The 13,862-nt window shown below is 47.1% G+C and overlaps 1 protein-coding gene across 10 annotated transcripts in view; it reads right to left on the bottom strand.

The window, feature by feature from the left end:
* DLG4 (discs large MAGUK scaffold protein 4) overlaps window positions 1–13,862 on the bottom strand; it is an 863,469-nt gene that overhangs the window by 32,268 nt on the left and 817,339 nt on the right. For all 10 annotated transcript variants that reach the window (XR_014972361.1, XM_085639539.1, XM_085639540.1 and 7 more), the window contains 2 exons: window positions 8,022–8,136; window positions 7,036–7,212 (listed from right to left, as the gene is read on the bottom strand). Coding sequence is in view for 9 of the 10 variants with exons in the window: in XM_085639539.1 (XP_085495665.1) it covers window positions 7,036–7,212; window positions 8,022–8,136 (292 nt within the window). In the remaining variant the exon portion in view is untranslated. The remainder of the gene's footprint in view (window positions 1–7,035; window positions 7,213–8,021; window positions 8,137–13,862) is intronic.

Below are 13,862 nucleotides of genomic sequence, written 5' to 3'. Positions count from 1 at the left end.
CATCCAGGGCGAGATATTAGCATAGTATGTCCCATGCAAACGGGGTTTATTTTTAAGGGGTCTCATATAGAATATTAATTTAAAATGCACTCCTTTCGTACGTATTATCTTGATGAATTACAATGTGTTACACACAATGTGAACTGAACATGATGAAGTGATTCGCCCAGGCTCAGAAACAGAGATGGTATCTGTTTTAATATGGCGCTGCAATTTACCACAAGATGTTGAACATTGCATGTTCCAAGATTGCGCGTAATGCTTTGATTCCTTTCAATGAGCCCGCTTTCTATGGTTATGTCCATACAGGATGTTGTAAAATTGTATATAAAAAAACGCGGAAATCCTGCTTTAACATTGAATGTTGATGAAGGCGCTTGCCGAAACGTTGTACCAGTAACCCGTACAATAAAGTCGGGTTATTTTCGTCCCCCGTGAGTGCTGTCTCTTCTTATCTATATATATATATGCTGCAATACAATACATACAGTTCAAGGATAGTTCGACAACACTTGATCAGAATACGAACTGTCTGTCAAGTGTGAGATAATGCAAAGTAGTTCCGTGTATTCCTACTGGCACCTGTCCATATGCCGCCCCTAAAACTTGACACCTAAAGTGTACAAGGCAAACTCAGATGGTGGTTAGCAGAGGAGGTAACATTATAAAAACAAATTAAATGTAATAATAGTGTGTGTATGAGTTTTGCACAATACAAGAACTGTTTTAAGGCCTGTTGTCCAGTAGTTAATAGAAAGTGTGAATTGTGGCCCAGCATAATCACTTTTGTCTAACACATCTCTCGAGAAGGTTTCGGTCTTATTTCTAACCTCCTTAACCCTGCTGCAGCTTTCACGTCCACAGCTTCACTTAAGTCCGGTTTGGCTCCCTCGCAACTTCTTTTAGCTTATCCCCTAACTTCAGGTATGAGAAGAAGACTTTGCTATGCCACGCAAAAGCTACTGTTCTCTACAGAGGCTTGCCCATTCCGTGGACATCTTTTGCACAAGTGTCTGGATATAGAACTATCACCATTACACGATCTCTCAAAACAGAAGCCATCTTCGTTCCACAAATAACTACCTAGCTTAGCTGCCCTTTCTGACTGTCTCTTAACCACTGCAGCCCCACTTTGAGGAGTACATGCTCCTAATGCCTATAATCCAAGTTTTGATGGGGGTACTTGACTGGTAATAGTTGTAGACAATCTTGAACACACAGTGAACATGGGTATTGGACGTGTTGATATGGCTTGATATACGGGCAAAATTGCCATGGCAATCCGATTTATTGTAGCAAATCGTTTAAGTACAAAAGGTATATTATTTCAACTAAAATGTTATGAAATGTTACAACTTTAATTAAAACTTAAATAGGGCGAAACTGATGATAGCACGTGAAATGATGGTAAAATACCAAGCGTGTCATACAAGGGAAGACTGTGCCCAAGTCAGGCGGTCTGTATCTAGCGCCCATTTATTAAATGTAATATATTTATTAATGCTGTGCCAGAACTCCAGGCTGTTAAAGAAATCCCCATTCATGGCCTAGCAAAGAGTTCCAATAATACTAACAGATTATACAAAATTCCTTGCCAGCAAAGAGTTAGTTCTTACCAAATTAATGCAATATTTTGAGGACTGTTTAAAAAGAATGCCTCTAAATTAGTGTGAAATAATGAAAACTATATTCAGGCCTTCGTTCTATTCTGGCTGGTAATCCCCAGATGTTATTACCACACTAAGTCAGAATGAGGGCTAAACGTGGTCAAGCAAAAAAAAAAATTTTTTCAAATAAATCAAATGGAAACTGTTGAAGAAATTAAATAGGATGGTTAGTGATATAGGAGATCTCTACAACTTTTAGAGGAAGTGATATCTAGGGACAAATTAAATGGAGCTCAAGTAACAATACTAGATACAAAGTAAATTATTTTGTGGGAGACTCGTAATCGAGGTCTTTGGAAAATATTACTTTTTCACCTCTGATTACTAAATGTATGGTTACAAATGCAACCTCTAACAAGTCAGCATCATTCTGGAAATAGTAAAAAAATAAAAATTACATGAAGAATTGAATTGCGTTGTTATATGATGCCTCAGCAATTGTGTACTTCAAATACATCTAAATTCAGACTTCTGCCAGTATTGAAAATTCAGGAAAACTAAAGGGACTAGCCACGACAGAATTCAATGTGTTGCCTTCGTAACAAATCTGCAATTCATAGCTCTTCACTGTCCTTTTTCCTAATTATTTATCCAACTAAGGAGTTTTATTAAACATTCTCAAAGATCTTTTCTGTTTAAGACACAAAAATAACAGTGGCACAACATTAGAGGGCTTGCGATGCAGACATTCAATATGCTGTAGTTGGAAAGTAGAAACAAGAAAGTATTTGGGCACCAAATTAATGAACCCCATTAGAGAATCAAGATAAATTATAATGTACTCTCAGATTGTTTGATTTCATGTTTACATTTGCTAATCTCTTCACTTTTTATGTTGGATTGAAGCCAAACACCTTGGAAAGCATGAATTTCACAGCAATAAACTACATTCAAACACTTGTTGAAAATGCCTTCAAATAATTGACATGAAAGATAACAGAGTTACTAAATTACAAAAAAGCATCAACTAGTCAGTGATTTTGGATTGTGCATTTCACTACACATATATAACAATTTCCTAAAAACCACTGAAATTAACGTCTGGAAATTTCTTAAAACGAAGAGCCTGATTTCGATATCATCTGAAGGGTTACTCTGTCACAACGGGGACGGATATCTCATCTGCCCAAATATAAATCCCTTAGGTTATAATGGGATTTATATTTCGGCAGACGGGTTATCCATCACCGCTGTGACGGAGTAACCCATCCGCCAGAATCTAAATCTGGCCCTATAGATATGCATTATATAATTGCAAAGCTAGAATTTGCATCAAACTCTAAATAAGTTGAATTCCTTGGAGCATGCTGGGCACAAGACCTCTCCCCCAGATGGACTAAATCAAATGCAGAACTCTAGTCCCGCTCCAGGAAAGTGACAGCATAATGTCTTGAACAGGAACGAGTGATGACTAAAATATTTTAATAAAGAAAACATTATGCTGTAGACGTGAAACTGGTTAAACACCGGAGTTTAGTATTTCAGGATACCGGACAGTTGTTCATTTCTCCAAGAAAGCTCAAAACGGTTGCACTTAATGAAAAAATAAAGAGTCAAGCTAGAAACTGTCGCTGTGCCTTGCCAATAAGGGTCTTTTCGGGCTCTCCTCCCATCCATTCTCCAGAACCTTTAATTATAGCATCTGTTGCACATCATCAGAGTCCAAGCTGTGAGCCTGCATGCCCACGCTGATGAGACATAGTGACACCACTGAACGCAAGACGTCCTTCATGGCTTTGACGCACTCGACCAGTTGGAAATTTGGACAATCGACAATCTCAAACCGAGTCTGACTCAACATATCCATGACTGAGATCCCATTTTCCTATCCCTTCGCCTGTCAAAAACCTCAAGCACCCGTGATCCAGTCCCCAGAATATTTTGCAATTCGGCTGCCATTGCACCCAAATGAAGGCCAAATGATTGGGGTAACAGGGTCAATGGACTGCTCCCCAGAATCTAAGGTGAAAGAAGCCATAAACAGCTTGTTCCAATTTGGAGGATGTTGAATCTTATCCACACAGAATACAGAATTGTCTCCACACACATACTCAGTCCTCCTGGAAAAGACCATTTCTAAACTGCAAGAGATCCGGAGAACTGCGTTAGAACCTTCGACTGGTGAGAAACCTTGGAGTCCACAAAAGTAGAGATAACAATATCCTCTGCGGCTCTCCATTAAGCAACAACTGACTTACAAGATTGTCACCACCCTGCACAGACTCTTCTGTGGCCCACCCCTGCTTATCAGCAGGCAACATACACAAGCACTTTTTTAGCATCAGAGTTTTGGAGATAATATTTGGGACCCAAGCACCATTAAAAATGGATATTCAAAGAGAATCTTGCTTTTCTCTATTACCTGAAACTAACACCAGTGGTTCATGCCACTGGCAGACACTGAAAATCAAAACAAGTAGTCAGGTCACAGGCAAACACACAGTTCAAAGGTTAGGTACCGGTAGTTGTTGTTTAAATAAGCAGGCCACTCGTTGCAGCCCAAGCAACTTTCAAATACCTGCTTTCACATCAGCTGTTTGCAAGGTCAGCGGAGGCGCTCCAAGGAAGGCGCGATGTTGCGTTCTGTGCTTGCGGCCTCCGCTGTTTCAAAAAAGCTCACTAACGCAGTGTCAGCATCTACGTGAGTCCTGAATGCATTTAGGAGCTCATGGGCGAGTCAACTCACTGCGTTGTGCACACAGGTTCTCGCAGACCTTGCTAATAAGAGAGCGCTCAAGCGGGGCGTAATAGCCGCGACTATAAAATAGTAACGTTTATCATTATAAGCAATAATACGTTACGATCTGTGAGATGGAAGGAAGAGCATTTTGTTTTTAAGCAAGACGATGCTTAAAGAGACAAAAACATGAATTGCACGTTAGGTGGCTTTTAGAGTTTTGGGTTTTTTAAGAGGCTGTAACGAACATTGGATCGTTTTTCCATTCAGGCAGTTTTAATGAGGGAATAACGATCGTGTCTTGGACCAGATAAGAGTTTGCATTTGGCAGATTACAGTGGCTCGTTTAATGTGTCTGAAGATCAATCAGGAAAGGATATGCAGGAAGAGAGAGTAAGGGATTTGATAAGGAGAGAGTTAAACGAGAGTGTGCAGGAGACTGTTAGGACAATGTTTAATAGCAGGAACAGAAAGGGCAATGTCCGTGATGAAGAGGCGTATTGGTCAGTGTCTGAGGAGGAAGGTGCATCAAATAAGGGACCAGGGGGAAAATGTTTTTGCGAAAAGAAACATTTGACATTAGAAGAGATGTCTGTTTCTTCAAAAATAGGAACCCTACGTGGCTCACAAGGAAAGGTGATCCGAAGCGGCACAAGTTCAAGGCAGGCTAACCCTGTGTTTCCATTCGAAGGGACTAGAGATGAAACTAATAGAGAGTTTGATTAATATATTTTTATATGGACTCTGACGGGGATGTTTTCCCAGATACGGAATGTGGAGACAAGGATTATTTAACACAGTAAACAGAGAAATGTATTAAACACCCTATGGGGCAAAATCTTTTTGACCCTAAAGAAATACAACACTATAGAAGTTCTGATTGGTGGCCTATGTGGCGGGATACGTGAGGAAAAGAATAAGGAGACCTCTAGAAAAAGAGGAAAGGAATATCATGAGGGCGGAGTGTTGACGTCCTGTAGTTGGGGTAAGGACACAATGATGCCCAATTTAGATATCTGGAGCCTATCACCTTTTTATTTTAATATGGAAGGGATGCAAGAGAGGGTCTGGAACGCCCGCTAAAGAAATGCGAGGACAAGCTATTAGATGTTTTGGGCCCTTTAACCGATGTCTTTGACGCGGTAGAAGATACTCATGTTAACTGAGGTGAGATTAATTTAAAGCTCCTGAAAGGGTGGAGCCAAAGGGCAACCTGTTTCCTAGGCAACGGCAACACTAGTATTATAGTGGAAAGGAAGAAGGCAGTACTGGTTAAGATTAGTTCAAAGTTAGGGGACTTAGCTAGAAAGGAGACTGGTGAGGCTACCAAGGGACTTCTCTTTAGAGAAGGAATGGTAAAGTCCTTTGGAAAATATGTGGCTACATTCACAGCCTTAGACAAGGCACAGACTTCCATGCAACAGGTTTTTGGTGGGAGTAGTTTATATCAGAGGGCCGGAAGGAGAGGGCAACCTTCTGGCCGTGGATATTATAAGATGCAAATGGGTTATGGACGAACAAATTACAGAGGAAACCAGAGATCAACAGGTTTCTACCCCCAGATGAAAAGAGAAGTTAGAGGCATATCTTCAAGAAGAAGAGGCCATCAATCTAACTCAACAGGTGACTATGGAGACGGTTTCTGGTTGTACCCAGAAAAATGTGGGAGGGCGGTTAAGGTTATTCCAGAAGGAATGGGAGAAGATAACTCAGGACCAATGGGTTCTTTTGACAGTACGTAGTTACAAAATAGAGTTCAAACATACTCCTCTCCAGAACGGGGAACCAAGAGTTTCACTTCGAGGAGGAGCGGAGAGTAAGGGAAGAAATTGAGCAGAAGTTGAAGGCCAGACACTATCTATCAATAGTCAACAAAGGTGCAAAGATGAACACTGAAAAGACAATGGGAGAGTCTGTGGAACCCTATAGTTTGAAGCAGGTGGCGGCGAGGAACAAAAAGTCCATTTAAACTGTGGTGCAAAGTTCTGTAGCCATTCTAACAGCACTTCGACGACAGTCTTTTCAACAACACCTGGGTCCAAATGTCTCAAAGATTTGTGAGATTCCCCCTAACAGCAAGGCATGCTTGAACCGTGAACCTGTACTGGTTCCACGGTAGAGAGGTGCATTACCAATGCATTCAAGCTAGGAAAAAAAAGGCAGTTTAGCAAAACACCTTATATTGCAAGGTTACTGCGCTCACAGATATCACAGAACACTGGCAGACCCTCATGCCAAACGCAGGCTTCATTTTATTCAGTTACGACCAGAGAAAGATTGTCACAGGAAAAACAGGATATTGGGTAGCAAACTTTACCCTGAAAGTTTACAGCAGAGGGGAGTGCCTATGGAGGAGGAGAACCTAAAGGCCGAAGAAACCAATTTACAAAGCTAAAGACCCTAACATTTCAGAGCCCAATCTACAGGACACTCAGTGGCTTAATCAAACTTCAGACCAAACTACACTTCGCTGATTTCACTCAAACCTCTGGTAGATGGTGAGGCACGCTTTTAAGAAAGTGACACAAGTCAGTTAACATCTCACGACTGGAGGTTTGCGTTCCAGGTGGAGGTGTGCTCAGAGAGAAGAGGGGGATTGGCTGAAAACCACAAGGGGAGTGACCCATGCAGAGTGGAGCTGGGCTGGTTAGGTGCATGTCAGGGGGTGAGAAAGGTCTGGTAACCTCTTACCGTCGCTTGCTAGGAATGAAGCCGATCTCCTCGCTCTCTCCATCAGGGTGCACCCGTCTTGCCTGCCACCACTCTTCGTCAGATGCGTCGATGACGTGGAGGATGTCGCCGAAGAGGAAGCTCAGTGCCTGGCTCAGGAACCCACAGTCCTTCGTCTTATCATAGTCGAACAGTGCTCTGCGGAGGAACACAGCGATGGGGAGGTGAGTGAGGGAACACCATCAAAGGTAGGGCTGCTGGGGGCCAGAAGCTGACCTGCAGTGCCACCAGGGATGGACAGCGCTAATTACAGAAGCAGGACATGGAGGAAGGCGAACACTTCGTGCAGACACATCAGAGATGTAAATGCATGTGGCGCAGGGATAGAGTGCATGTGTAGCAACAGATGATTCACAATCCCAGCCCACAGAGGTCCTGTGATGATGGATCTTGGCAGCGCCATCTGACATCACGAGAGGGCCACCTCAGATATCCCCGGCAGACTGCCTTTCCACACTGTGGCTGCCTTCACTGCCAAGCTGTGCCTCGTGGGTGCACAAGGACCATGGGGCACTGCCCCTGGAGGGGCAGCACAGGCAGAACACCAGGGTCTTACAAATTTGCACAGCTGCCCTCGGGCTCAGGAGGGACTTCTTAACTGCCTCGAGTATTACTGAATAATTTGCAATCAACGATTAAGGAAAAGAGGGTAAAAGTCAATTTGTCAGTGTGTTAGAGAGAGAGAAAGGGAGACTTTCCAACAATATTTCAGTAACAGAATGCACCGCGTGACCTTTGAACCTTAAACTGTAGGGCTTTCAGCCTCCCATGTGCACTGTCTGCAGGAAGGAAAGGGTGAGAGGCAGATCCTAGGCAAACACATGAGCAAATTAAGAAGTGGTTTTGACACAAGCCTGGAAATCCCAGGTGCACACGGGGAGCGCGAGCCGTGGATGTGGAAGCAGGCGCGGGTGCAACTAGTGAGGCGGCGACGGGCACTCACTCACCGGATGTAGAAGCCTCGCTTGGCACTGCTGCGTAGAGACGTCGTCCCGGAGCCCAGGCTGCTGTTCATCAGCTGCTCCCGCAGGTCGTGGATCTTGGCCTCGAAGCGGCTGTACTCTGGAGACACAAGGGAGGGGCAGTCAGGGGACAACGCATGAGCACTGGCACAAGAGACAATCCGTCTGCACGCAACTTATAACCAGTGTGACACGGCAGGAAGCTAGAGAAGACAGCTCTCCCGGGAACAGTGGGCAGCAGTGGCGGCTCCTCTGCAAGGCAGAAGAGCGTCGCCCCACCGCTTTATGAGGGGAGGAGTGGTTTGCACTATCTATGTGAGAATGGGCGATTGTCCGTCCCCGTCGGGCCGGCCAAACAGTCATGCGCACATAGCATGTTCTCTGTGCAGGCTGCATTACAGCCTGCATGGAGAACATGCCTACCCCTCCAGCCCCTGGCTGAGCGCCGTGTCATGGCGCTCAGACCAATCACAGCACTGCATTGCAGTTTTGTAATTGGCTGCGGGGAGCCTTGATGCTTCCGGTTTCCCCCCAAGAAGCCAGAAAGAGGACTAAGAAGAGGTGGCGGCTGGGAGTTAATAGATTTTTTTTTTAACCCGATCCCCCCCCCCCGCCCCTTCCCCCCCACAACACCGCTGCTTACAGGTAGCAGCCGCCACTGAGTGGGAGCGCACGATGTTTATGTAAGTGAGAAACACACACCTGCAAACACACTTCACTTATAAACAAGCCCAACACTGCACACACAAAACTGCGGCAAAACCGGATACCACTGCTGCAAAACAGGCCCCCACCCTTCCAGCCTCCCGGGAAAATGCCCGATGCCCGCTACGGCCAGTCCGGACATGTCAGATGAAAAGTCGCTGACATTTTCCACCTGCTCAGAGCAGGCGGAAAGTCTCTGCAGCATGGCTGATGGGGGGTGGGAGGTGGGCTGGGGCTCTCAGGCTCACAGCAGGCGTCGGTTTGTGTAGGGAGAGCATTGTCTGCTCTCCTCGTGTGCCAGGAGGGGCACAGCCTGTGCTGCTGCCTACAGCAGTGTAGGCAGGTCCGGTGTCTCTGGGTCCAGAATTTGCAAACCCAACAATTCTGGTGTCTGACTGACTTATGGATCCAGGTGAAATTCCGCCACTCGTAATGAGAGCCCCGGAGAGGCCCAGCCATGGCCTTTGTTGTAAGGTGCTAGCAGGAAGGAGGGTGGAGCTGGACATCTCCTGTCAGAGAGAAGTAAATGCAGCCCCACTACATGGTAAGCTGTGGTGGGGAGCCCTTCCAGTGAACAATCAGGGTCCTCGGTCTCCTCTGCTCCACACCCAAACGTCTGAGCCACTATGAGTTTCTGGAATGCCCTGGAGGAGCCTGGCCACTCGCGTTGCTTCTCGGGGCTCTCTCTGAACCTCCATCTAAGGTACCACTTGGATACAGGGAAAACAAAATGGATTCCAGCATAGGTAAAGAAACGTATACTAAAGGCTAAGCACGCCCTCTACTGGCAGCAGTAATGTATTCACAGGCAGCATCCACGTCTAAGATGGATAGAACAGAAGCAGGCTGCAGGAAGGCAATTATCTTTGGCAGAGATGGGTAAAGAGGCCTGTCTTGCCACTACCCTTTTATCTATACCAACACTGTAGGTGATCTACAACCCAGCAAGCTGACGGACCCGTTCAGTAAGGAGGGTACACGTGTGTCCCTGCTCCGGGTCATAACCTATGATACCGAAAAGGCCTCCGGTGCACATGCGTGGTTGGTGTATGCTGAAGTGGGGGTCACATATCTGCAGAGTTTGCTATGATGAATTCGAGACATGGGGTGAACACTCTCCAGAGCCAGACAGAGTTCCTTTTTCTGTCCTAACGAGTACATACCTGTCGAGCACCCCGCACGCGTATACAAATACTGTGTTACATACTTGACCAACACCCGGTGCATACACACGTCATACACACACTATTTAAATATCTGTAACACTGGCCACCAATCCACATGCCTGAACAACATATCATATTTGAATATCTATCTATTACAAGTGTGTTTGCTTCAGAAATGTGCATTTTTTTAAATTACTTAAATCTTGTCCAACAGGTGTGCAAGGGCGTGGCTTCAGGGGAATGCAGACAACCCCAAATAAATGCATTCTTGGCTTGGCACCCTGGGTTGGGCTATGTCTTTCAGGTTTTTTTGCAAGAATAAAAAACAAAACAGTGACCTTTGATGTAACAGAGGAGGGAGAGAGAAAGAGACTGCTGAAGGCTGCATTTCAAAATGTGAAACCAAATAACCTAGAATCAATGCGGCGTCCCTGCTTGTCCAAGCAGTGTGATCCTCGGCACACTGTGTATTGACATGAGCCTCCTTTTCCTTCTTCGCATATGAGGCACTTTTAAATACTTGAGTTCAGGAGGTGCGAGGTACAAGTACCTCTTATGTTTGATGTATGCGCTATAATGTAGCTCCATCTATAATAAGCATCTAGTCTGTGTTTAGGGTTTACATCACTCGTGACTTGCCTCCTAGTTCACTAATGACTTTATCACTGGGAGGCGAGACATTTATGTTAAGTTCATGTTTAAAACTATCACTTTTAATAAAAGTGATGCAATCGGATGTACTAAGGTGAAACGCTCCCACATCGTGGAGAAATACACTTTTGTGAATTTTGAAGCGACTGGATCATATGTTTACGTTCTGTTTGTTGCACGATATACACGCAAAACGTATTCACGGCTTGGGTCGTGCATGGACTCTTTGAGCTAAGCCAGACCATTGGGTCGGCTCTGGCTCGGCTTGCCCCATTCATTTTCTGGGGCACCCACTTCTAATTGCAACTCAGTCTTTGCACATGGAGCCACCAGTCACTTCATGAATTGATTTGTAAAAGGTGAGGATGGAAACATGGAGTCCGACATGCATCGTAGCGGAGACGAAGAAGAGCGCGTGCAGTGAGAATCCATTTAAAGGGAGCGATCCCAGGGAAGGGCTCCAGGCGTTGGGTTGTACTTCACTGTAATAATGAGTTGCTGGACGGAACTACTGGGCCCGGGTGGTATGGACGGGGGTGTCTGTCGTGTGAAACAACTCGCATGCATTATTGGCCGGGTAGCTGGGTCTGAGGTCCCTGGCTACTATGTCTGTCGGTCTCATTTCACGAAGAGCATTTAACCTATGTTTTAAGTGGACACTTAGATATGTATATATATATATATATATTTGAAACTCACAGACATTGGAAAGCTCCGCCAGTCTCAGCTTTCCAGGCGTACTACTGGCGACCCAGCGACCGCGGGTAACTGGATTAAAGCTTGCACATATTCTATCCAATGGCCGTCGCTGGTGGGAGCATTCCAGCCCGTCGTTTTCACCCACTGTAGACAGAGGCCCACCTAACGCAGATCAGTACCGACCCTGTTCCTCATGGTAACAGTGCATCTCGAACCTTCATCGTCTCACCCCTCCACCCTGCAGCCCACTGCTCTTTAGTAGGGAAATTTGAGGTTCACACCCCCAGAATCTCATGGACTAGGCTACGGCTCAGCAGGTATGGAAAGCATGGAACCGCCAGTCCTTTACAAACACTGTGAACAAATATTCTGCATGCATTAACACTCCAAACACATGTGTGCGCGAAGCCTGCTCGAGGGTCTTGCGCACACATTCAACACAGTCTCTCCTAAGAGCAGAAAGTTTTCTTTAAGACGAGAAAAATAAATGCAATACCCTAAATAGGACACTGGAGGGCGCTGCATGACAGGAATGCGGTGCATTGCGGGAGGTTCGTTGATGGGCACCATAAGTAATGTTGCAGAGTGTGCCGCAGGGTGCATTTACAGAGCCGAGCGTGGGCCCCCTTGGGTGAACAACCGTGGGCGCCACAGTGCAGTGGCGAGGAGCACTGGTGGATCTGTGCGTGGGCTGAAGGGCCGAAACAGAACACACTAGCACAAGCCTGGGAGAGGGGCATTGGCAGAGCCGTGTCTCTGCTCTAGTGGTGAAAGAAGGTGGTAGTGGTGCAGCACTTCTACAATGCATGTTTTGGATGGAATTAAAAATAGTCCCTGGCACGTTAAAAAACAGTGGTCCACATTCGCATATTGCCTTTCCGCAAAACACTGCTTCGGCGAAATTTTATTAAAAAAAGGTAACTTGGAGGGGGGGTGGGCATTAAAAAAAAAAATGCAGGGATTAGTTTACATTGGTGAAACATCTGTAAACAAGTGGGGCCACTTTCTCAGGCCCTGTAATGTTCGGCGCGCGCGAGAGGCGTTCTAGCCTTCCGCGCTGCCGGGGTGCGCTAGCGCTGACGCCTGACGTCAGACGCTAGCTAATATAAATAAAGAGGCGTGGCCTCGGCGCGGGTGTCGGAGCCGCGTGTGTTAACTACGAAGTACCGGCTCCTGTGTCTTATTTAGCGCTGCTGCGCAATCATGCAATCCAGAGCGTTAGGAACGCTACACTGGCGACGAGGGGTGTACTGAGCCCTGCTTTGCTGCCTTTGTGCCCCACAGTGTGTGCATCGGCCACCCATGTGTTCTGAGCCTGGTTTTGAAGTCCCCTCCTCATGGTGACCCAGCTGTGCCTGTTGTTAGGTCAGGTGGGGGATGCTGAAAGTGCCCTGAAGGCCCATCCTGCCATCGGTGGTGACTCTGTGTGAGCCCTGGTGCCCCATCCCACAGCCTGTGACGGGTATGTCTCGCCCGGGTGGTACCACGCCTGCTGCCAAGAGGTGCCTGACGACGGCCGCACCCTCCGTGGGATCACCTAAGCCCATGAGCACCTGAGGAGTCCCGCGGATGACGTCTGGAGGTAGGCGCCCACCGGTTGGTGTAGAAGCACGAGGGAAGTCCACGCGCTACGCCCATAGGGGGTGCACGCCTGTCAGCGTCGACGCAGAGGAGAGGTAGCCGGCTTCCACCGCGTGCTGCGCACGTGCCAAGATGGCGTCGTTTCCCGCCACTGAGCCGATTGCCGTTGACGGTGCCCCGTCGTCCCTTGCCCCGCGCTGGAGGGATTGGACGGACCGCCTACAAATTTACTTCGAAGGGGCAGGCATCTCGAGGGAAAGGCGCAGAGCACTGCTGCTCCACCTAGGAGGCAAAGACATCCACCGCATCTACAAAACTCTCGTGGAAGCCACGCCGAAAACATACCACACGCTGCTGAACGCGCTCAACGCCCATTTCGAACCCATGTCGAATAGAGACTATGAAAGGTTCATTTTTCGTCAAGCCAAACAGGAGGCGGACGAGTCTCTGGATGCGTTCCATGGCAGGCTGAAGGAGTTAGCCAGCACGTGTGGGTTCCGCGACGAACAGGAGGAGATCTGAGAGCAGATCATACAGGGGTGTTACTCGTCCAAGCTCAGAGTCACGGTCCTCCAGGAAGAAGGAAAGCCCCTCGCGGACATCCTTACTCTCGGACAGTCGAAGGAGCTCTGGCAGTCGAGGGCCTCGCACATGGAAGCAGCCCTACACCGCCCCGTGAAGACGGAGCAAGTGCAAGTGGCGGAAGCGGTGAACGTAGTGCGGCCTAAAGGGAGACAAGCCGGAGGGAAACGGCAACCGGAGACGAAGAAGAAAGAATGCGGGTACTGTAGCGGCGAGCCCCACCGCATGCAAGACTGCCCGGCCAGAGGCAAAAAGTGCAGCGCCTGCGGGTGGATGAACCACTTTGCGGCGGTGTGCCGGTCCACCAGAGTCAAGAAGGAGGCGGCCCATGCGGTACAGGAAGAGGCAGACAGTGAAGACATGGAAGACGACACCGAAGAGTACCCAGTCCATTATGTGTTGCGAGCCGCAGAAGAAGAAGCGCAGACTTCCGAAATGTCGC

This window comes from Triturus cristatus, chromosome 12 (genome assembly GCF_964204655.1).
Source record: "Triturus cristatus chromosome 12, aTriCri1.1, whole genome shotgun sequence".
Taxonomy (NCBI): domain Eukaryota; kingdom Metazoa; phylum Chordata; class Amphibia; order Caudata; family Salamandridae; genus Triturus; species Triturus cristatus.
The sequence above is the reverse complement of the archived record's forward strand: the minus strand, read 5'-3'. Positions and strand labels throughout refer to the sequence as shown.